Source organism: Artemia franciscana, chromosome 5 (assembly GCF_032884065.1).
Source record: "Artemia franciscana chromosome 5, ASM3288406v1, whole genome shotgun sequence".
Taxonomy (NCBI): domain Eukaryota; kingdom Metazoa; phylum Arthropoda; class Branchiopoda; order Anostraca; family Artemiidae; genus Artemia; species Artemia franciscana.
The window spans coordinates 12388249-12414082 of record NC_088867.1 but is presented as its reverse complement, the minus strand read 5'-3'; the positions used below and the strand labels follow the sequence as shown (position 1 = coordinate 12414082).

At 34.2% G+C, this 25834-nt stretch overlaps 1 protein-coding gene across 1 annotated transcript in view; it reads right to left on the bottom strand.

Annotated features, from left to right (window-relative positions):
• Positions 1-25834, bottom strand: part of LOC136027672 (probable chitinase 10) — a 231098-nt gene that overhangs the window by 123170 nt on the left and 82094 nt on the right. Inside the window, 10 exon segments of the mRNA XM_065705119.1 lie at positions 832-1123; positions 1885-2070; positions 4053-4331; positions 5563-5774; positions 7084-7263; positions 9818-10136; positions 12051-12187; positions 22186-22384; positions 22387-22802; positions 23243-23456. Coding sequence (XP_065561191.1) covers positions 832-1123; positions 1885-2070; positions 4053-4331; positions 5563-5774; positions 7084-7263; positions 9818-10136; positions 12051-12187; positions 22186-22384; positions 22387-22802; positions 23243-23456 — 2434 coding nt within the window.

Sequence of the window (25834 nt, the reverse complement as noted above, 5' to 3'; positions counted from 1 at the left end):
TTTAATCAAACACGTTAAAATAATTTTTTAAGATTGCTCCAAGACAAAAGCTAAACTCACCAATGAGAAGAAAAACTTTCTTCACCACTGATAAGAAGTTTTTCCAGAAAAATTGTCTACGGATTGTTTTGGGTACCCGCTTGACTGGTCGTAACTCAAAGAGTTGGCTATGCAAAAAGTATGGTTCAGTCTCACTTTCTAGGCCTATAATGAGAGAAAGGTTTAGATGGCTAGGGCACCTTCTGTGGATAAAAGATGACATATTGCCAAAGATTGTCCTTTTCACCAAAGTGTTTAGTGCCAAACAAAAAGCGAGTCGTCCCCAGTTGTGATGGAAGAATGTCGTAAGGGAAGATTTAAGAGAAATGGGAACTTCCCTGGGAGATTACAAAGAGGGAGGCTTTGAATAGATTGGGGTGGAGGAGAAGTGTACTTTACTGTGTCGACCTCAGGTGGCTTAGTGCTGCAGAGTTTCCAATTGTAGTAGTAGTAATGTGGGAACTTTGTAAGGAATATTCAGGACTAGTTAACACTCCTACCCAAGGTTCTTAGTAGAGGATAAGGCTTATAAAGTTGTCAAAATCTTGAGTCTAAGCAATAAGTCGAGTCAACCAATGTACAGACTAGCAACTTAACAATTTTTAGAATGCCAAAAATGTACAGGAAGTGCATAATTTTTTTCCCGTCAAAAGAAACTTTATCAGGGTTCAATATACATTTCTATGGAAACAAAAGCCGCCTTTCACTCAGACTCTCTATCTTTTTGATTGATTTATGCAAACACTCTTAAACGGTAAACAGTTTGTAAACACACCACAAAGCAAAACCTACTTTGTAAGGAGCAATCAGGTCCAGCTCCCTCAAGTCTTCCAACTCCTCTATTCAAGGCTCTTAGCAGAGGATGTGGCTCACAGCCACATCTGTTTCTAAAGTCATCAAGATCTGGAGCCCATACAATAACTCCAGCAAGTCCCCACTCTTTGAATAGTCTTCCTTTCCTTTCAATCATTGAAGAATCATCAAACGATACCCATTGATTGCCTCTGTATGCATAGGAGCCCCATCTGTGTTCTGGATCACTGACTACAGTCCATCCTCCCTTTATGTTGACACGGTGACATATCTACAAAAGAAGGCAATATGGTTAACAAGGTTAAAGTATATTCTTCATAACGGTACAGGGTAGATTTTTGTATAATAGTAACTTAGTCTTCTTATATTTTCTTTCATTCTTTGTTCCTTCTCTTTTTGTGGTTTTTTATTTCAATAATAAAATAGTTTTTTTGCATTTTAAAACTGTTACAATAATAACAGTGCGGAACCACATAATTTTTAATTATATAAAAATAATTAAATTTTCGTCCTGGAATATATATTAATGAAACTACTCTGTTTATGAAAAAAGGGTAATTTAAGGAATTATAGCAAAAAGAATATACGATCCTTAAAAATTCATTTCTAACACGAGCACAGAATATTTAATGTATCTAAGAAGTTAATAATTTTATAGTAGATAAGAAATGGATTTTTAAATTTGTTACGGAACCATTTATCCACTACCTCTATTTGTATACAAAAAATGCTGGAAAAATACAAAATAAAAATGGATGATATCATGGACACTTCCAGAAAACTTCGTCAGGGTGGGAGCAATTTCTGAATGAATAGCTGAGGTTAATTAAAACACTTCAAATGCGTTGACATAAATATAAAAGTCAAAAAAAAATTATTCATCACAACCCATGCTGAATATGGTGAAGGCAGCCGTTAAGTTCTTTTACAAATTTTTTATTTTTGCATGCAGTTTTGTTGTTTTGTTTTTTATCAATTGTTATGTCTTTTTCTTTTACTTGAACAATTAAAAGTATTAAATGATTCATTTACCTCATAATAGGCCAAAAATCCAGCTTGACGAGTAAATTCACCGGCCTGTCCAGGATTTGTAGCTGGTGCATTTAAGCCATTTTTGTTTTTGTCCCTTAAACTCAAAGCTTGTCCGTAGAGGGGGACACCTGCTGTCAGCTTGTCCCTTGTTGCTCCTTTGGATAGCCAATAATTGATAGTGTAGTTCTAAAAAATACAATAAATTTAGATATTTTTTCTACAAAGCTTAAAACAACTACTTTATTTTGACGGTGAATGCTCAATGAGGTGGATATTAGCTGCTTTTTGGAGTCGGTAAAACATCCATATCGATCAGTATTATGGAAGTAATTAGCAATTTTTCCTCTAAGACAAGAGGCAGCTTGATGAAGGGACAAGATTATCATCTTTTGGTAAAACAACTAATGACAAGTTTAAGTCAGACAATTTTTCCACTTATATCTATTAATCCGACACTTTCCTAACATATGAACTACATACATCCTAAAATAAACAAATAATGATAAAACCCGTTAAGCCGCGCAGAAATGCGAAACTCGAAAATATAACTAAACGGTATGGAACCTCTAGATAAATTTGGTGAGCTTTCCTTCCGTATCCAGATTATCACAAGGCTGCGATAGACTTACAATTTTGCAGATTTTAGGAGTTACTGAGATTCAGACTTGTTTTTTTTCTTTTTGTTCATAGTTTAAGATCAAAGTGAAATGCAAAACCTCGGGGTTTTGCCATGCACTTTTTCTTTTCCTTTTAGAAGATTAAAATTGATTCCAAAAGTATAAGAATGCTTTAGGTGAAGAATCCAATTTTCATTTTGCAGATTTTGACGCAGAAAATTATTCCAAAATCACGTTTTATTTATGGCACAGACTTTTCTTTACCTTCATATAAACTGAAAATCATACCTTTTTAAAAACATTTACGACGACTTTCAAGCCGTAAAAAACACGAAGTGTCTAAGCCAGCACAGATTTCTTTAATACCCTTCCTTTCCTATTAAAACCAAGTCCCAAGTAAGGACATGCCAGAGGAAAGATCCTTTTCACTCATCTAAGAAATTCCTCTGGACATACCTGTGATGCATACAATAGTGTATGAACGACAAAAGTAATAAAGTTTAAAACGTCCGTTAAAAAAAGACCATCAAATTAAGTTTAAATCAAACGCTGTGTGGAACTGACAAAAGTAAATCTAGATAGCATCTAGCGAAGAAAATCTAGAAGAAAAATGTCAAAACTAAAGGAAAGGGTAAATAATTACACTATTTCTCAAATTTCTTAAGTAAGAATTTTTGCCCTTACAAGTGTAATATTTTTTTCAGAATGTTTTTATTATTATGGATTTAGTAATCTTGTGTAAATTCAAAAAAAGAAGGATACGCAGATACGTCTTTTGGACTAGGTATAGCAACGAAGTGTTTCGGGATTCTCTCCAATATCACACATTTTGCGATAATTTTCCGTGTAGCTAGTATCTATTTTTTACCATTTTTATATATTGCATACATTTATTCAAGGAGTAAAAATTACATCATGGATTCATTTTGCCCTTTTTCTCATTTATCAGAACTTGGGTCTAGGTATGTAGTTAGAAAATAAAATATATTCACATACGAACAATTTACAACTATTTTGTACGATTTAAAGGAAATGGGAACTTCCTGGGAGGGTGTAAAGAGGGAGGCCTTGAATAGATCAGGTTGGAGAAGAAGCGTTCGTAGCTGTGCTGGCCTAAGGCGGCTTGGTGCTGCAGTGAGCTATTAGAAGTAGTAGTAGTAGCAGTATATGTAGATTTACGAACCACTTGGAATCCCCCTTCCACATACTTCCTCCCACAAAAACTAGGCTGATCAGAAGGATCCTCCTTAAAAAATAGAGTTTCAAAACACAGAACGAGATTTTTTTTTTATTACATCAAATAAACAAAGACCCATATTTATGGGGAAAATATAATTATGGTACAAATTTTTACTAATTACCACCATTTCATAATTGTAGATATACCAATGTTCTACTTGGGACCCCCCCCCCCCCTCTCATATCACACACACACATACAAGGCTGGTCTAGAGGAACCACCTCCCAGGGAAAACTGGAATGTCTGGCCTAAAACGTGATTCCCGACAAATCAGACACAAAATACGACTTCCAATTTTCATAGTTTCTTACCGTATTAAAATAATCGAAGTCGCTCTCGGGGAAATGATAGAGTGGAGACACATGACCAGTTTTCTTATCCCAGTTTCCATAGTAGTCATATGTCATAACTCCAATCCAGTCTAAATATTGATTAATAGTTGATACATCATAACCAGCATCAACAACTGTTTTTGACGGTGACACTGCAGCAGAAACTGTCCATCCCCTCGGCTTAAAAGCCTCACTGATCTCCTTAACCCAGAGAGCAAATCCTTCTTTGTCAGAAGAAGGTCCTTTACTGCAGTCAACCTAGAATTCAATGAGAATTAGTGATAAGGAAAAACTGTATCTTCTTAAAGTAGAGGAAAGAAATATATAAGAAATCGTAAAACAGGTTTATGCCCATTCGGTAAAAAACTACAATATTAGGCTTTAAAAATACTTAATGTATGGATTCTCGTTTGAAAAATAAAGGGGAAAAATATAAATTTTATTGCAAATTAGGCTTGTATCCAGGGCTTTTATTAGGAAGGGGGGAGGGGCAATCATCTTGAGGCACAAGAAAAACGTCATATAGGTAATATCTAACTTATTCTTTGGATCCAAATTAGGGATTAAGAACTATAACATGACTAGTCTACATAAAAATAAAGCATTTTTTGCATCAGTACAATAGGTAAAGGCGCTGCAGCACATTATTTCCAACATTATGAACTGCAGAAGACCCATCTTACTTTTTTGTGCTTTAATTTGTTCTTTGTCCCCAAAAAATAATAAGTACGAAGAAGATTAAAATGGAGAATGGGTGAAAAATCCCTTTCTGAGAAAAAAGAGATTAGTATACATGTAAATGAATGCCCTCAATCTCTCACAAAAGGACATATCGTCACAAGTGGAGTAAAATATATTAAAAAAACTAAAAAACAACAAATGGACAGCAATGTCGGAAAGCATCCCACAATTTATTTCCTGCTAAACTCCTACTGAACTTCTCTAATCTTTCCTGTCCAACGCTTTCACACGAATCTTTTGTGCATGCTGTAGTGGTTACTAATAACTCTGTTTCACTTCCAGGGAGGCATTTACAGGAGAAATTTGAAAAATTGGAAAAAGTAAGAAACGTTGAATGATTCTTTTTATTTATTTATTTATTAATACATCAAATGGTAAGCAATAATGCTTGTCGCTATAATTATCTGACAGAAGAGTCAAAAATTGAGAAAGTGCTAACACTCTTGGTGCAACCATCGCCTTAAACAGCTGGGCTCAAATTTGTCTACTGCACGAAGCTTTATATATTGAATGCCACAAAATTTCTAATAATAAATTTAAAAATCAACGTAAATAAAGAAGGCAGTAAGACTATCAGCCAATCTTAAGCTATTAGCCACTAATTATTGTTCCATTCTTTTTATAAAAAGGACAAGAGAAAACAAGAATAAATTAAACCTTAGAACTGATAGAAAAGAACAAAAAAATAAAATGATAAAATCTACCAAAAATTAAAGTGTATAAATATGTAAAAAAGAATGCAGTTTACCTGCCAGCACACAGGGTATTCCCAATCCAAATCTATTCCTTCGAAGCCATATTTTTCTATAAACACAATTGCGTTATCTATGAAGTTCTTCCTGGCCTCTGGGCTATTTACTAGGCGACTGTATTTGTTTCCTGCTGAATCGTTCCATCCGCCGAGGGCTATTACAACCTTGACACCTTTTTCTTTGAGGGCAACAACTTTTTGGTAGAATTCTGTAATTTAAAGAGTTTTTAAACTATATTTTGAATTATTCATTACTAAATATTCAAAATAGAAGATTGCATATTTTAGAAACTGCCTTGTTTAGGGTTATTGTTAACGGTTTTTCTTTTTCAGTTGATTTTGACAAGTCGTGTTGGCTAAATTATACCCCTATACAAGCTCAATTTTTAGCAGTTCGCTAAAGGGAATCACTCAAAGTCGTTGGATAATTCTTTCTTATACTTTCGTACAGTTCAATTACGTTTTCCAGACAGTTGATAAAATAGCAATTATTGCCTATATTATATTATGTGGAAATAAAATTATATAAAAAGAATTATATTATATGGAAGTAATAAGCAAATTACGTTGTGCATAAATGAAACTAAATTGTTTTGATGCCGATCAATGTTCTGATGCCAAGTCAATTTGTACCGTAAAACAAACACTGGTGAAAACAAAAATAGAAGGATTATTCTTTACCAGCCATTTAGCTGGAAAATTATTAGAAATTATTTCTAGTTTTCTTGAGTGCAGGTTACATACGAATCTTGAAAATATATCAGTAAAGTAATAAGATATATCAGTAAATTATGTACCCCACTTGAAATTTTCCGAGTTGAATTTTTCAACTTCAAATGCAACATTTGTGGCAGAACAGGGGGGAGGGGGAGAACTACTTCAGGTGAGGAGATTACAAGCATGCAATAACAGTAATACTAGTGAAATTGTGAATGCGTGGCATTTTGGGATGGGGCATACCCAAGTAAGATGAATCTAGCTTAAGATGAAAAGGTATAATTCTAGTAGCTACTATTTGGGGACAAATAAGTATTCATAGGAGAGATTTTATAACATTTTTTTACCTTTTGACGTCGAGCATGACTACAAACGTTGTTCGGGTATAATTCTGGTGAGTTATGTTATGCTCAAGTTTTAAGCATGGATTTTTTTTTTACTGACAAATTTTAGTATAAGCTACTGGTTGATTTCTTACACTAAGTGAGACCAGAAGTTTGGAAAAGTAATTACTTTCCCTGTTTGTAAGTTTAATAAATGGTTAATATAAATTTAAAAGACTCAAGATAAATAAAAAAAAATTAATTGAAAATGCTTATGAAAATACATTAATACTACCCTTGAGGATGCAAACTGCTCAAAAAATTTAAGTTATTTACTTCTCCAGCGCCAGTTTGACTTAAAAATATGCGATTAACAAGGACCATTGACTTTTTTTCGCTTTCGCGTTGGTAGATATGATAAAATCGTGGTTCAGAAACGTGCTACAATTTAAGTAGGCCTATTAATGTTACTACTCACTGTTATCTAGATCAGCCCATGTATCATATGGTTTCATGATTAGCTTTGTAGAATCCAGGGTTGCGAAACCATACACCATGTGAGTACACAGGGATGCGTCAATGTTGTCAGGAGTGTATTTTCCAGCACCTGGTCGATACCATGCCCAATTTGTAAAGTAGCAAATTACCTTCATTGAGTCTGAAAATTTCAATCTGATTAGTTACTCAATTTCATTAGAGCCCTTTTTCTTTTCATTGAGCAAAATGGCTTTTCATTGGCTACCACACAGCTTTTTCTAAGGTGTATCAAAGTTTCCTTTATGTGTATAACCAAAGTCAACATGAGAATTTAGGACCCTGATGCTGTCTTGACTTCTGATTTTTACGTGCCTTGTGTTAGCAAAAAGAGAGGTTATCTTATACATGTGCAGGTCAATTACTGACTCTCCCCCACCTCATATTTTTATCAATATATTGGATTTCTTATCTGATGTGCATAGACCTAATGTTGGAGACGATCTCATCGTTTATACAGAGAATTAGAGCTTAGAAGCAGCAACAAAAATAGTTTTAGTCGACAAGTCCTTGGAGGTAGGTGCTTTGAAGTTTGTTTCAAGACTCAACCATTGTTGCATATCTTATCTGTTTATTTCGCGAAACGAATATGAATTTAACTAAGAATATTCAGATTATAAGCTATGCCATGTTATAATAAATATTCTTAACAGTAAAACCTAAAAGCTTATGGTCTAAAAGTGCATCCATTTTCTGCGTATTGGAAATCCCCTATCTGACCTTTGACTGGTCCATATGCCTCGCCTACTTTAGTTTTTTAAACCCCCCCCTCCCTCTCCCAACGTTGCAATCAATAGTAAGAAAGCAAATAATTATGATGGCTAGAAAAACATCGAAAAGATGAAAATATGTTTCCTGTGTGTACGAATATTATAAGGATTGAAACTATTTGTAACATTTTGCAAACTTTTTTGGCTTATGACCTTGGATGGAAATTGATGACTTTCCTCAACCTAAACTAAGGTATGCAATCTTGAACGATTTGTATGACAAAAAAATATTGTGGGTATTTTGTAATACACTGTCAAATAGAAAAAAAGGTAAGAGGCACAATATCTGTTTAAGAGTAAATTAAAAGATATAATGGTAAATTTTGCAATGCTCTTTTTTCAGTGCGGTACAAGCAACGTTTTATGTCTCAAGGTTTATGATTCTTGAGAAAATTTTCTGTACGTTGTCTATAGTCCTACGGTCTTAATATGTTAATGTAAGAAGACAATTTTACTTTCATTCGGTAGCTGAAATTCATTTACCCATCAACCGAAACAAATATTTAACTTCGCTCTGTATTATGTTACAAACTGAAAAATAATTTGAAAACTAATCTATTGAATAAACGAAATTTTCTTTTTTGGTTAGTTCAAATTATCCACTACTATATAACCTAATAAATATAAAATTCATATGTCCCTTAATTTTACTAGTTTTTTCATGAATTCCAATGTACATAACTTCACTGGATTTTCATCGTGGATTTTTATCATTAGGTGTTTTGATATGTTTTTAGTAGTTGTTATCAATATTGCTAATCATTTTCCATCTTAAAATTCGTATATAGTTTAATTTTAGTTATTTTTTAGTCTATTCTATTGTCCATGTTTTTTATACGGTTTTAGGTAAGTATTTTCATTATTAACTATTTTATATGTTTTTACTTGATCTTAAAAAATTCCTAGCAGCTTCATTTTACGGATTTTCTCGTCAGTTGCAATGTATATCTTTTATTCGGTTTATCAATAGGTGCTTTCTCTACTAATTATTTCAATATATTTTCAACTAGTGTTTTCAATAACACACTTTTAGGATCTAAAAAATTGTTAGCAATACGGATTTTCTCGTCAGTTAAAATGTGTATTTTTTTTGTGTGTGTTTACTTTTTGTACAGCGTCGTTAAAAAAAAAAAGAGCTATGTATATTTAAAGAGTAACTGGAAATTGCCAATTTTGTTGATGATAAGCTAATAGAAACAAATACCGTATAAAATTCATTATCCAGCTGATGACGATTGGTAATACAAAGCTTTTAATATATGTATTTATGTATTACATATGTATTTATGTACACAGATTCTCCTGTAATTCTGTCATCACTCAAAATGCCTAACATATTTATAACTAAACCAGGGAGAAGAGAGTTTAATTGGATGACTGTTTTTGTGCTTGACGTGCAAAAATACGTCATAAAAATAAATTAATGGTATTAAAATACACTCTTTAACACGGAAATACACGACAGTATTCTCTTTGCTTAAGGGTACTCAATTTTCCTTAGGGTGAATGTTATACATTAGTCTACTGCCTTTTTTAGTTTTTCCGCGTGATTCAGCCATAAATGGTATTATTTCTAATTAAGGTTTGTAAGATACTTAAAGATAACAAACAACAAAGAGAGATAAAATTCAACAAAAAAAAACATCTAACGAGACTGCGGCCAGTAGAGAGAAAAGAGATGAAAGATAAAAACAACGCGAATATTTTCCCTGTATCTAAACTATGCGTCCTTTATCACAAGATAAAAAGAAAAAAAAACTAAACTAAAAACAGATAGAACCACCACCAATAATAATAAATATATTTGTCGCTACTGATCCACGTAGGAAAAAGAAGCTATTAGAGTTACTTCAATGAGAACATCAAAGCAACATTAAAGTAAAGCATATTTAAAGATAAACAGCTTACCATCTCCTGTTGGTTTTGGTGGCTCAGTACTTGTACCAGAAGTGGGTGCTTTTGTTGCTATAACCGGACTTGTTATTGGTTGTGTCGTTGTGACAATTGTCGAAGTACTTCCAGCGATCGTTGTAGAAGACATCTGTGTCGTGCTAGTCAGTTTAGTCTCAGCAGATGTCGTTGTCTCTTCTGGCTTTGAAGTTGGTTCCGCTGTTGTTGGTGGTTTTGGTGGCTCTGTTGAAGGAGGAGTAGTTGGGGCTACAGTAGGCTCAGTAATCTCCTCGGCTTTACAATTTGCATTTGACGGCCAGTCACATATTAGAGAACCCTAAATTAGAATTTTATTAAGTGAATGGGTAGAATAGCAGCTTTCACTTCAAAGAATAATATTTTTATGGGTTAAGAGCCTGAGTAAGAACTTTGCAGTTTGGCATTAAATGTAATCTCTGAATCTAAAAGCCTGATTCACTTCCTCAACCTTCAGAATTCCTGAAGTATTATTTCCTAATATAATGGGAGAAAAATATAGGAATTTTAGTAACAAAAATATCTTGATATTGCAATCCGTTACTCGCTAAAAGTAATCCTATGTCCTTCGAAATAATAAACACAAATTTTTTTTATCTAAGAACTCCTGATAATTAAGATCCCTTTATGAGCTGTTAGTGGGTGGTGAATAGTTTTGAATACCACTGAACAACCGCTTTCAGTCATTATAATTATACTTCTGTGCAAAAATAAGTTGGAGAACACATTTTTTTTAAGGCACCAAGAATAGTAAAACCAAAATCCATTTGTTTAAGCTGGTTAAATGGAAACTTGCGAAACCTAACATCTTAAAAAATTCAGAAAAAAATTGAGAATTCAATTTTACATGAAAAACTGTCCATATGCAGTTATAAAATTTTGGGAGTAGATGCTGCCATATTAAAAAAAGAGACAAAAAAACATGTGAAAAATCAGCACAGATTCAGCTAAAAATATATGGAACCAATGAACTTAAGAGGGTTTAGCTTTCTTTTGAAAGTGTAGTGGTCTTTTAATTTGGTTGTAATTAAGTGTAATAACTATAATAAGTGTAATAACTATAATACTTGAGTTCTTAGGAATAAAAAGCATTGTCAAATTTAACCTATTAGTTTTCCTTATACATTTGTTTATTTTAGATTTTTCCCAAACTTTGCAATATCTGTCCTGAACGTGGGATATGGAGAAGAGTAAATATACATGAAACATTACTTCCAAAAAGCATAGTGAATATATTTTTTATTATTTAATGTCTTTGGAGTTTTTTCCAAGTCTCAGGGTTTTCAACACATGAATCTTGTATAAACTAGCAATAATGTGGGACTTTACATGATGAACATAAATAGCCCTTGTGCATTATTATTTTATAATTGTCATTTACATGAAGACCCCTCGAACAAACCAAAAGATTTAGCAGATAGACAACGAAATTCAAGAATCTTTTATTGTTTTGATGAGCTACGGAGCAATTCTTTTCTTCTTTCTCTCTGCCTCTCGTTTTCTCTCTCATCTTCTCTCTCTCCCTCTCTTTCTCCTTTTCTATCCATCGAAATATCTTTCTATCTTTACAGATAATCTTATTTTATGATTGACTCACAGGCTTTTCATCAAGGTTGGAGGGAAGAGTGGCATGCGTTTTATAGCTTAAAAGTGTTTTACAACTACCATTTTGGGGTCTAGAACGGACTCCGCCCCCCTGACACGCTCTCATATGGATCTTCAGAAGAGAACTCATTTTGATAAAGGGCAATGTATACGTTATATATGAAATACCGTATATGCAAAAATGCATATAAACTCATCTTCTAATCTTCTCTCTCTCCCTCTCTTTCTCCTTTTCTATCCATCGAAATATCTTTCTATCTTTACAGATAATCTTATTTTATGATTGACTCACAGGCTTTTCATCAAGGTTAAAGGGAAGAGTGGCATGCGTTTTATAGCTTAAAAGTGTTTTACAACTACCATTTTTGGGGTCTAGGACGGACCCCGCCCCCTGACACGCTCTCATATGGATCTTCAGAAGAGAACTCATTTTGATAAAGGGCAATGTATACGTTATATATGAAATACCGTATATGCAAAAATGCATATAAACAAATTTATGATGTGTTAAAAAAAATTGAACTCCCCTTCCCAACAAAAATCCTGCGTACAGCCTTGATGGCAATATTTACGGAAATAAAAAAACTGTAAAAAAAAATAATGGTCTTACCTGATTCCAATGTAATCCTTCCGGGCATGTCATGGCGAGCCATTTATCATAAACGCATAGTTGGTACTCATTACAATTCCCGGGCATTGGGGCTAATTGACCAGTTGCACATGGTTGTGCGTAATCGACTTTTATCACTAAAAAAGAAGAGCTTAAATACACAGACATGCATAAGAATATAATGGAACACTACTATACATAGAAATGGCCTACTAACAAAAAAAAGATTTTAATATGATTTTAAAACTGAGGCCTTGACTCTCAGGTTGTATTTGGTTATCGTCAAATGTTATTTCTGCTGAGTCTTGACAAGGATGAAATCATGGTTGCAGTAGTAGCTGTAACCTAGTAAAGAGTGAACCACAGTCCATTGTAACCAAAAGTTGAAAAACGCGTTTTGAAAAAAAAACTGCCAAAAGAGAAAAAATTGTCATTGCACCGAATCAGGAATGGTAACTATTGTCTCGGTTAATCTTAAAAGTAAGTTTATTGTGAAAAAAATATGGTGATTTTAAGAGCCTGAGACCCCTTGAAAATGACATCAGATTGAAATGAAGTACACCATTGGAATCATCATGGTCGAAAACCATGTAGGATAATTGCAGTCCTCCACCTTAAACACCAAGAAAAATCACTTTTTTGTATCGGTAGCACTCATGTCTCCTTTTCTTCCTACCAGGGCTAGGGAATGACCAGAAACCCCTAGAGAGACGTTTAATGCCTAACTTGAACTGATATTGACTTTTCTAGTGTCCTTTTTAAGTCAACACAAAGATTTGAGGGCATTAGCGCCCTTCCCCAAAAGGCCCCCTCCTTTCAAAGTCGTCCTATGAAAGTTTAGACATGATCATTTTGTTCAACCCAGTTCAAAGGGCCAAAAAATTCAATTTTGATGATGATATGACCCTCCATAGTCCCTAGGGAAGGGCTGTGTGGGGTATTTGGCTTTTTGGTATCAGGTGTATCGCTATCGCGCGTACCGGTATCGGCGTATTGATATCCCATGTATCATATCGTGCATATCAGTATCGGGCGTTTTTTCTAGCTTTGTGTCTTCTATCGTGGTTGCAGCAGTAGCAGCAACCTAGTAAAGAGCAAACCCCAGCCCATTGTAATCAAAAGCTGAAAAGTGCATTTTGAAAACAAAAAACTTCCTAATGTAAAAAAATTGTCATCTGACATTGATTCATAGAATAGTAATGAGACACTCATTCATAGGAATAGTAACTATTACTTCTGTTACTCCTGAAAGTAAAAGTTTATTGAGAAAACAAATTTTAGATGACTTTCAAAGAGACTGAAACCCCTCAAAAATGGCATCAGATCCAAGTTGCACCATTGGAATCAATATGGTCAAAAAGTCTTGTATAGGGTAATTAAAGCCCCCCACACTGAACAACAAAGAAAATCACTTTTCTGCAGGGGTAGCACTGATGTGTCCTCTTTTTCTTTTTTTAACCAGGACACGCAAGTTACTAGAACAACATAAAGAGATGTGGCTCAACGGAATTCGAACAAAAATTATAGTTTCTATTTCTATAGTATTCTATTACACTTTTTAAGCAACCAAAAAGATTGAAGGGCAGCTAGCCCCCCTCCCCTCAGAGGCCCCCTTCTACTAAAGTCGTCCGATCAGAATTATGAGATAACAACTTGTTCAGCATAGTTGAAAGGTCCAGTAACCATACTTTTGGTGATGACCTGACACTCTATAGTCCCTGGGAAAAGGGCTGTAAATAGGCAATTATGGTCCAATAAATTCCAATGGATTAATTTGGATTAATAGTTTGTATTTTAGTCGGTAGAGCTTGCACTTTGAATTAGGACGCCAAAGGTTCAAGTCCTAAAAGGGCTTTTAATCATGGTTTTGTGCCTTCTATATGATTATGTGGATAACCTGTATTTGTTAAGGCAGACTACGGTATTTCTTTAATCAGTTTCGTTTTTCCTGCTTCGCCAAAAAATTACGACCAACCACCAAAATTTGACTGAATTTGGGGTTAATTTTTTCTCTGATAATTTCCAGATGAAAAAAATGTCACTTTTGTTTTACATTTTCTTTTAGTATTTTGGAAAAAAAAAATAAAAAAAGGTTATTTGAATTCGTCAGTTCATTGTTTCTTTTGGTTCGCATAGTCTTCCAAGAAAGGATTTCATAATAGCCTAGTATTTGTTATTGGGAAAGATTCGGACATTTTCTAGGGTGGTATTTTTACAGGGAGGGGGGGTGTATTTTCCACGGGAAAAGTTTTTCATGGGAAAGAAATTTTCTGAGGAAACTATCCAGGTGAAAATTTACAATGTGGGATGGGAATTTTCTAGCAGCATTTGAAAACCGTCACGAATTAAATTTTAAAAAATCAACTGAAAGTAAGAGTAACATTAAAACTTAAAACAAACAGAAATTATTCTGTATATGAAGGGGGAGGGTGCTTCCCCTAAGTAAAAAATAAAATAGATTATGACATTATTTTTATCTTATTGAGATTTTATTATATTTTTTCAAGATCGCAGTTGGGCGGCTCTTTTGAAGAAAACCTGTTAATTTGATCAATTTGATTCCTTATCCTATGCTCTTTTCAGTTGTTACTCTACAATGTATCCCCACTCCCCAGATGTTCCCATGAATAGTCCTAAATAATATATTTCTTCGTTGTCTTTGATATCGTGAAGCGTCACATGATGGGTAGCTGGATTTTTGACTGTATTTCTTCGTTGTCTTTGATATCGTGAAGTGTCACATGATGGGTAGCTGGATTTTTGACTGCATTAAATAAAAAAAACTAGTTTTTAAAACTGAAAGTAAGGAGCGATATCAAAACTAAAAACGAACAGAAATTACTCCGTATATGAAATGGGTTTTCCCCTCCGCAATCCCTCGCTCTTTACGCTAAAGTTTTTAATTGTTTTAAAAAGTAGAATTGTGGCAAAGAGTCAAACTTTAGCGTAAAGAGCGAGGGATTGCGGAGGGGACAACCCATTTCATATACGGAGTAATTTCTATTCGTTTTAAGTTTTAATATCGCTCCTTACTTTCAATTTAAAAAACTAGATTTTTTAATTTAATTTCTGAACGTTTTTGAATTAATGCATTTTTTATTTTGGCTCTCCGCACATAAATTATTAAAATGAAATTTGCATATTAATTCTTTTTTTGGCTAAATGGCTTTCTCTTAGTTTTGATCAGACGATTTTGAGAAATAAGGGGTGGGGAAGGAAGCCTAGTTGCCTTCCAATTTTTCGGTTACTTAAAAAGGCAACTAGAACTTAATTTTTAACGAACGTTTTTATTAGTAAAAAATATACGTAACTTAAGAATTGACTTACGTAACAAACTTTTATGTTCTTATATTTTTTATTATGTATATGAGGGGGTTTTTCCCCTTGTTAATACCTCGCCCTTAGACTAAATCTTAAGTTTTGTCCTAATTCTTTAAGAATGACCCCTGAATCACAAAGGCCGTAGAATAAATAGTTGAAATTACTAAAAATACTTTAGCATAAAGAAAAGGTATTTATCTCCTCCTAAATACCTCACTCTTTATGCTAAGGTATTTTTAGAACCCCTCATATGCCTAATAATCTCTGTTCGTTTTAAGTTTTAATGCTACTCCTTACTTTCAGTTGAAAAAACTTGTTCATGTTTATTTTTTCATTTTTTTTTATGGTAATGCTAGAATATCATGCACCCTTTTCATTGAATTTCTCTTCCCCCATGACATATTCCTCCAAGGGAAGATCCTCCCACATAGCCCCCTCCCCTCAACCCCACCCCCAAACCAAAAAAATCTCCCTGAAAACGTCTGTACACTTCCCAATAACCATTACTGTATGTAACTGGACAAAGTTTTAACTTGCAGCCCCTCCCCCAGGGACTGTGGGGGAGTAAGTCATTCCAAAGACATAGTTATTATGGTTTTCGACTATGCGGAACAAAATGGCTATCTCAAAATTTTGATCCGTTGACTTTGGTAAAAAAATGAGCGTGGGAGGGGGCCTAGGTACCCTCCAATTTTTTTGTTCACTTAAAAAGGGCACTAGAACTTTTCAATTCCGTTAGAATGAGCCCTCTTGCGAGATTCTAGGATCCCGTGATCTGTCTTCTGGCAAAAAATACGAAATTCCACATTTTTGTAGATAGGAGCTTGAAATTTTTGCTATAGGGTTCTCTGATACGCTGAATGCGATGGTGTGATTTTCGTTAAGATTCTTTGACTTTTAGGGGGTGTTTCCCCCTATTTTCCAAAATAAGGCAAATTTTCTCAGGCTCGTAACTTTTGATGACAAAGATTAAATTTGATGAAACTTATATATTTAGAATCAGCATGAAAATTCGATTCTTTTGATGTATTTTTTAGCATCAAAATTCCGTTTTTTAGAGTTTCGTTACAATTGAGCCGGGTCGCTCCGGGTCGCACCACGAACTGTTTGATTTCTTCGTTGTCTTTGATATCGTGAAGCGTCACATGATAGGTAGCTGGATTTTTGACTGGATAAACTCGATAAAAACATGAGTCGATAAACTCGCCTGAGTAGTTACAATAGAGTTTAAGAAAAAATTTTATTTGAATTGATTTAATTGTTCCGTTGTTTTGTTCCATTGTTATATATATATATATATATATATATATATATATATATATATATATATATATATATATATATATATATATATATATATATATATATATATATATATATATATATATATATATATATATATATATATATATATATATACCAGGACTGTATCTGAGACCATTAGGGGTATTGGGGTACACTGTCACCAATGCGACAAAAATATTGTAAAATAGATTAAAATAAGGTATCTAATTGTGCTGTTTGTTTGTTTTTCGTTTTTTTTTTTTTTTTTTACTACCATATTTCCTTCAGAAGAGCTATCCAGCTGCAATGTTGCTAGAATTTTTCAGCCAAATACTGGTTATAAGACTTTCATGATAACCTATTTTCATCAAATTTCTTAGACCACAACTTTGTATTTCTAAAAGAAACAGTCTGAGAAGTAAAATGAGAGTTCTTTTATTCTCTAAAAAATTTTTCCCTGTCAGTACAAGTAGGATATTAGCGGACTAATTAGTCCAATAACGGGCCTAATGTGTCCTAATTAGTATATATTCATTACTTTTTCTCCTTATCCCACTCAGTTGGATCCACACCGGTTTCATTTAAAAACAATTCTTAGGTCGACGTTTCTATGACTTTTTTTTTAGTTTTTTTTTAAACTTGCCAAGGGTCTCAAAAGATTAAGTAAAAAATACCCTTTCCTTTAATGGCACTGGTAAAGAGTGTATGAAAATAAGAAAAAAAAACCTGAAGAGGTACATGTTCTTTCAAATTAGAATTTGGTAAAATTCTAGTTAATTGACTTCTTACTAACTCGAAAATGGTTTAGGTTAGGTAAATGAAACTTTCAGGGATGGGTCTACAGGCTAAAATATGTCCCGGGAAGATATTTTGAAGTACCCACCTCCACTCCTTCTCCCTCTAGAGGGCCCTGAAATTTGCCTACATGACAGGTCTATTACCTATTGAAATTTTGACAAAACAACATTTTACCTTAATTTTCAGTTGCTAGTGGCTTTTTCTCTGCCTTTAGTTCTGAAAATGCAATTCCTGTTATTTGAGTATAATTTTGAGCCATATCAATTGGTTTTTTTTCAAAATTTAAGAAATGTATTTGCATATCTTTAAAACTTCATAAAATGGAATGAGTAAAGTTATGAAGCTGAAAACAATTTTGTTGTACTTGAATTAAGCAGAAAATCTATTTTGCAAGGTTTCACTTTTATAACACACCTATTTTTAAAGGTCATCAAAGGTCAGGGCCCTCTAGAGGGAGAAGAAGTGGAGGTAGTTGCTTCCTACCTTCCCAGGACATACTTTAGCCTGTAGACCCATCCCTGAAAGTTTCATTTTCCTAACCTAAACCATTTCTGAGATAGCAAGAAGTCAATTAACTAGAATTTTACCTTAGAATTTTCCTAATCATTGGCACTCACTGGGAGGAGGCAACCAGACATGTATCTACTTAGAAGACGTGCAATAAATGAAAAAGGGCCAAAGTTTGGTACATTCGACAGAGCAAATTTTGCCAGAAAAAATTTCATATTTTTCAGAAAATGAAATAACACACGTTAGAGAAAATGATTCTTAGCCTACTTCATAATATGCAGAAAATTTGTAGCTAACACATTTTGAAGCAACTTTCAAAATACTTTACCCCCCTCCTCCCTAATGCGCAAATATATAGCCCAAATTTTATATTTCCCTCGCGTTTTTCCGTTTCTTAATTTCTTCGGCGGCGTTTCAATTTATGGTTGAAACGCATGGCAAAATACATGGGAAATATGTAATTTGGGCCTTCTATTTACGCCTTAGGGGGAGGGGTGGTTGGGGTTAAAGGGTAGTGAGAGCGGCTTCAAAATGTATTAGGTAACAATTTTTCTGCATATTATGAAGTAAGAATTGGCGTCTTAATATGTTTCCTTTTCAAGAGCCCTAATTGTTTATAAATATCCCTCTTTTTTAAATTTATTTCTGCGGGTGCACACAATCACAGTGATTGCGGCTTTGTCTCATTGTTCACCAAATATAAAACTTTTGCTTACAATTTTCGTATTTTTTAGTCTGGCATTCGCACCGACACTTGTCTATTGGAGAAGCAATTACTGTGTCGGTAATAAGAGAAAATAGTACGAAAGCTATCATAATCCCAAATAGCAACACCCATAGCAAGCAATGAACTGATAAAGGGCTGAATATAATAAGCCAAATATAAGCACTGTTACCATACATTTCGCAGAATTCTCAGATGTAAACAAGTTACAGAGGCGTGCATTCAAACTGTATAACCATTTTAAAGTCTCAATCAACCCTTTTTAGGCGTTTATTATCATATGTTTGAGTTTGTAAACACCTGCTGTAATGGCTATATTTGCAACCCTTTGAGCGTTACATAAAATAAGAACCGAATCAAGAAAAGAAATACAAAATTTTTAAAGCGAATGAAAGTTGAAAATACAAAAAAAAATACGTATACAAAATATTTGACTTATAGCTTAATTTGAACTTAATATTGTTGGCTTTTATGAGTGGGTAATCATTTTTAGTGACCTATAGTGATCGCAATTTCTGGCAGTCTGTCTCTCTGTCGGTCCCGGTTTTGCTAGTTTGGGCACTTCCAGATAAGCTAGGACGATGAAATTTGGGAGGCGTATCAGGGACAAGACCAAATTAAATTAGAAATAATCATTTTTCTGATTCGATAATCGTTTCCATCTGGGGGGGAGGGGGAGTGGGTGGACGGTTAATCCGGAAAAATTAGGAAAAACGAGGTTTCTTTAACATAAGAACGGGTGATCGGATCTTAATGAAATTTGAGATTTAGAAGGATATCGTTTCTCAGGGATATTATTTTAGATCCCGTCCGGATCCGGTGACATTGGAGGGAGTTGAAGGGGATTCCTGAAGGCTTGGGAAACGCTTAGACTGGAGAGATGGGGATGAAACTTGGTGGGAAAAATAAGCACAAGCCATAGATACGTGATTTACATAACCAGAACGGATCCACTCTCTTTGGGGGAGTTGGGGGGGTGATTCGGTTGATTGGGAAAAATTAGAAAAAAGAGGTATTTTTAACTTACGGACGAGGGATCGGATCTTAATAAAATTTGATATTTAGAAGAACCTCGTAACTCAGACCTCTTATTTTAAATCCTGACCGGATCCGGTGTCATTGGTGGGAGTTAGGGGGGACCGGAAATCTTGGAAGACGCTAAGAGTGGAGAGATCGGGATGACACTTGGTAGGAAGAATAAGCAGAAGTCCTAGATACGTGATTGACATAACCGGAATGGATCCACTCTCTTTGGGAGAGTTTAGGGGAGGGAGGACATAATTTGATAATTCGGAAAAATAAAAAAATAAAAACGAGGTGTTTTTAACTTACGAATGGGTGATTGGATCTTAATGAAATTTGATATTTAAGGACCTTGTGTCTCAGAGCTCTTATGTTAAATCCTGACTGGATCCGGTGACATTGGGGGGAGTTGGAGAGGGAAACCGAAAATCTTAGAAAACACTTAGAGTGTAGAATCGGGATGAAATTTAGTGGGAAGAATAAGCACAAGTCCTAAATACGCTATTGACATAACCGGACCGAATCCACTCTCTTTGGGGAGGTGGGTAGGGGAATGGAATTAGTAGAAAAGCCTATCAGACGACAGGCATAAGAAAGAAAAAGACAGTAGCTCACACCCTTTTGTGAGGAACAGAGAAATTTTATTTCGCCCCCTCTCCCAAAATTAACATTTTATGTTCCGCTACCCCTTAAAAAAGCAAGAAAGCTTATATAAATTGGGGTATAATTTAAAAACTACTTATGAAGTTTGACAAATTGTAATAATACCCACTAACTTCATGCAATATCCTCAGTAGGATATTGCATGCCTTCAGGCTTCAGCTGAAAAAACATTCCCAGATTAGTGATTGGCTGGATGTTAGGGACCCTTTATAGTGTTTAAACACGGTTCATTTGACAATTAGTTTTCTAGAGGGGCTATCATTTTTATTCTTTAACGCGACGGTAAAACAGTTTGGTTACAATTGAGAGAACTCATATATTTTTCGTCTTATTTTTGTATTTCTAATTATCGCTAACTAGCAACTCTAAATAAACCATGTCTAATGAAACAAACTTACAAAGAATGGCAATTAATACTAGTTTAAACATGTCATATAACTACTGAGGCATAAACTTTGAAAGCTGCTTATGAATAACAAATACTACACCTGGATTGTAAAATTGGAACAGGAAAAACACCAGTTGTGCAATTCGCTTGATTTAATAGTTTTTATCAGAGCAATTTCAGGATTTTGACTAACTCCATGAGTTGCTACTAACGAAGTGATTCCTGTAGGAAATGGATTTATGTGGGCATGTTTTTCTTGAAAACGGTGATGTTTCGAAAATAGCAGACGCTGGCCTTTTTTTAGTCATCCCTTGCTGGGGGTTCCTTTGAACAAAAAAAAATTATAAATTGCCCAATTTGTACTTTTGAGTTTAAACATTATTTTTTAAACCAATGTTATATACCCACTACATTATGCATTTATTTTTTTAGAAAGAAAATTTGGTCTCATTTTCTTGAGATAAAATGTTAACTGCTCTCTTTTCCGAAATTTATCCAATTATAAAATGAAGTCGCACTAATACAGTTTGGGAAACTTTAAAACATAAAATATGATGTTATTCTCTTCACGTTAACTTAAAGAATGTGCTTTTTTAATTTTTTTTTTCTATTACAAGATGATATATGGACCATTTGTTCATTTATGTTCATTATTTTATAGTTGTACAAACACCGTTAGGGGGGGGGGGGGTAAGAAAAATTTCCTGTGTGGGCGGGGAGTAGAAGCCTTGAAAAAGGATATTTCAGCCCAAACAATACAGCTTTCCTTGATAAGCCTACCACGTCTATATTTGGGGAGGATTAGCTCTCTTGACCTTCCCTCATTTGGAGGATTCACTTGCTTAAAGAAACCCGATGATTGAAGATTTAAATGAAAAAAATTATGACATGGTTTCTACGAGGAGACAGTATATAGGGATAAACTACTACCATTTTAGTAATTTTGCGCCATTGCTAGAGCTACTTAAACTTAAGTTTCTAAATAAAAAACTAGGTAGAGTTAAGACAACCTTTGCGTTTCTCATTGTTTCAAGAATGAATACTCAAAGACAACAGCAGTGTAAAAATAAGTGAATTCTCTTTCACATTACCTCAAGTATGAAAGATTTATGCAATAGTATATGTTTCTCCGTTCAAATTTAAAAGGATAATTAAGCACTTGCAATCAGAGTTGCCACCTGTTGACAAAAAAATCACCAAATTTTTGTGATATTCTGGTTGATTTACTGATTTTCTTCAATAATCTAGTGACTTATGTGAAAATGTAGTAATTTTTTGCTTATGCAATATAAAAAGTCACTAAAAATAGTGATTAATCACCAGGAGTGACAACCCTGCTTGCATTACCAACTGGCGAACGAAATATTTCTTACATTGAACCACTAGCCAAACTTTAGTAATAAGAATAGAGATTTATGACTTACTTGAATTGACGTCTGTGCCAGGAGTCACTTCTTGTCTTTTATCTGTACTACTCTGTGTCACTGCTGGTGCAGCAACGGGAGCTGTAAAGCTCATAGACATAGTTGCGGCAATTGAAGCAACCCTCTCACAATCAACATTTTCTGGGTAGTCACAATATTTTCCATCTGCATTCCAACTTAATCCAGGAGCACAATTCATCATGATGAGATTTCCACCAACACAAGTTGCGAACTTATTACAGCCACCAGAGGGGTCAGGATAATACTCTCCTGGATACAACTCTCAGGAGCTATAGGTTTTTGAGTAGTAGTTGTTGTTTGAGTAGTTGTTGTTTGTCTTGTGCTTGTACGTGTAGTGGAGGCTGTCGTTGTTGTTGAAGTTGTAGTAGTTGGTGTTGTAGTAGGGGCTTTTGTTGTTGTGGAGGTAGTTGTGGTTGGTACTGTTGTAGTAGAACGTGTGGTTGTTGTTGCACTTGGTGTTGTCGTAGCACGTGTCGTTGTGGTCTTGGGTGGTTGTGTTGTACTTTGTTCCGTTGTGCCTTCGGTCGGTGTGTTAGGTCTTGGCCACTTGGATGTGGGTACCAGTGTTGAATCGGTTGGTTTTGGTGTATTTGAACCTGTAAAAAGAGAGAATTTTACTAGCACTCAGCAAGGGGATAGTAAGCTTCTCAAAACATTGCAGTTTGTAAAACATTTGTTCATATGAAAGAGTTTTTTGTGACATATAATAGAAGGAAACTCTGGTTCTTTTTCCACTGCTCCAAATGTCATTAGTTAGACGGTAGTTAATCTTATGAATTTAGTAATAAATTCTCTTCCTACAGATTTTTAGGTTGTATTATGTTTCTACTCATTTGAGAACGAGTTGTGTATATTTCCACTTTACAACAAATTTGACTTTTACACTAAATAGGGGCTTAAAGCGTGTTTTTTTTTCTGGAAGACTCTCAAGCAATGCTATATAATCTGCCAACGGTATACCTCAAGGATCATTACAAATTCATATTTTACTAAGGATCTAATCAGAGAATACTGTCATCAAGAAAAATAGGCATACCGTCATCCCAGTCTTCTTCGAATTCAACAGGAGGAGGTGTTACAACCACAGGAGTAGTGCAGGATTTTTTATAGGTGTCATTTCTTAAGCCCAATCCTCTTGCAATAGCTCTTGTTAAGCGGAAGCTTTCTTCGCAACAGATATTATTAAAGTCGTCCATATCCAAAGACCATACTGATGCTCCAGCAAATCCTGCCTGATTGATGAAATCCGCCTACAAATTATGATCAAATTATAGGTTTTATCCGTTTGTTTTACAAAGATTTATTAGCTGAATAGATCGAAGACGATACAGAATAACCATTGAAATACATGAGCAAATAAACAGCCATGAATTACCTAAAATTAACAGTGTAAATCATTGGAAGCAATAAAAAAAAACAGACATAAATAACCATAATACCAGCTTCAGCTGCATTAGGAAACCTTTGCTGGTGGCATGGAAGAAAAAGAACAAGAAGCTAGTCAAAACACAAGCTGTCTGTAAGCTAATTATAAATTAAGGCCTATATGGTATGACCATGACTGGGCTACGGTAATTTCAAGGTTTTCAGTTACCAAAAACCTTGAAGTTGAAAGGTTTTCAATTACCTAGTCAAAACAAAAGGCTGCGGTGATTGAAATAAATTTAAAGCGAGAATGGAAAAACCGGACAATACTTTTCAGCATTGTCAACAGCTATTTTTTTTAAACAGCCAGAGGAGGATGAGCTGCCTCCCCCACAACATTTGGCTCTTTATGCTAAAATTTGTTTTTGTGTCCCAGTGCTTCAAGAACAACAGCATAAGCACAGAGGCAACTGGAATGAAATTAAAAGAGATTTTCACAGTATTCCAAGTAGGGACGTATTTTTCTGTGGAACAAAAAGGGGGGACAAATGCCTCTCTGAGACTCCAGTTTCCCCCCGCTGAAATTTAGTGTATTCAAAAATCTTGTCAAAACTAAGATAAGCCTGCATAATTCAAGCATCCACAGAAACAGATCAGTTTTCTTTAGTATTTATTTGCCTTTATGTTACTAAATGGGTCATAATTCAGGTTTCAGTGTCGTTTTCACTTGATTTGGGAGAATTGGCTCCGCTTTGCCCCCCCCCCCTCGTAATTTTGACAAAACTACGCCACTGATTCTAAGGATAGAAGAGCTTGTTGATGTGCACTTGCTTTAAACAGCACAATTTCCCGTTCACATATTTGAAGTGGAGACAGCCCTGCGTTTTGATGTCACTCTTCACTTTCAGTCGAAAAAGGACTTTTATGTTTAATTGCTAGGAAGGATTGTTGAAGCATCCACAAACTAAAAAACCAAATTTTGGTATAACTAGCTTTATTTTCTAACAATTATTTTTAATGAGAAAAAAGACAGACTTGTGAATATCTAAGAAATCCAATAATTTAAAATTTACCAGATGAACTTACAAAAATTATTTAGCTTGAGGACATGGGTGGAAGATCCAAATTGTTAAATAACTATCACATAGTGCCTTTTGAATTGTCGAAAGAATTTATTTCGAGTGCTTGAATAAAAGAAAAAAACTTCTGAAAATTCCAATGCAGTCAAATGTGTCTTCTTACCCTTAATGTAAATATATACTCAGAATTTTTCTATGAATTACTTTTAGATTATGTCTCTTTTATAATATTTGATGTTTAAATTTTTGAATTTTATACTATCTAATTTAAAAATAGACTCCTTTGTATATGACTTCTCCATCTCCCTCCTCAAGAAGCTAACACAAAACTCAAATGTCACTTAATTTGCTTACTTTATATTAGTACAATCCTACAACCAATTGAAATTCGAATGCGTCAATAACAGAAACGTCAATCAAACATAGAAAGCAAACCCCACATGCGTGCAGTTAAGTAATTCAACTTCCAGATTGGACAAATTTCCGTACATAAGGCTGAAAATGTGACTTCTTTCCCTTAATGTAAATATATACTTAGGATTTGTTCATGAATTACTTTTAAATTTTGTCTCTTTCATAATAATTCGTGTTCAAATATTTGAATTTCATAAAATCTAATTTGATGTATCAAAATGCTCCAAAACTGATTAAATCTATTTTTTCCAAGTTTCTGTTTCACCTTAGATGATTCCTGTGATTTCTTTATGCTGATTCTTAATCAGAATCTAATGTAACGTTGCGAGTCCAGTCACATGATAATTGTTCAAGGAGTAATTAAGGACTAAGGTTTTTCTTATAAAGCAGGTTCCTGGGATTGACATAAATCTTTTAAGTGCTGTACAGAAAAATTTGGAAATAATTCAGGAGAGAACCAATCTAATGAGGTTACACGTGGAAGTTGAACGTTAAACACGAACAATTTATATTAATTAGAAAGGAAAAGAGTCGAAGCTTGATATAATCAGGTATCGGTAAGATGGAAGAAAAAAGGGGAAAACAAAATTCTGGTACTTGACTATGATAGTAAAAAAGAAATCACCTGTGCAATAGCACAAACACAGAAACAAACACACACCATAAAACCAAACATAAGAAATATATCCTATAAAAATAATAATAATATTAAATAATACAAAATATAATAAATAATAAAAAATATAGTAAATAATAAATAATGAATAATA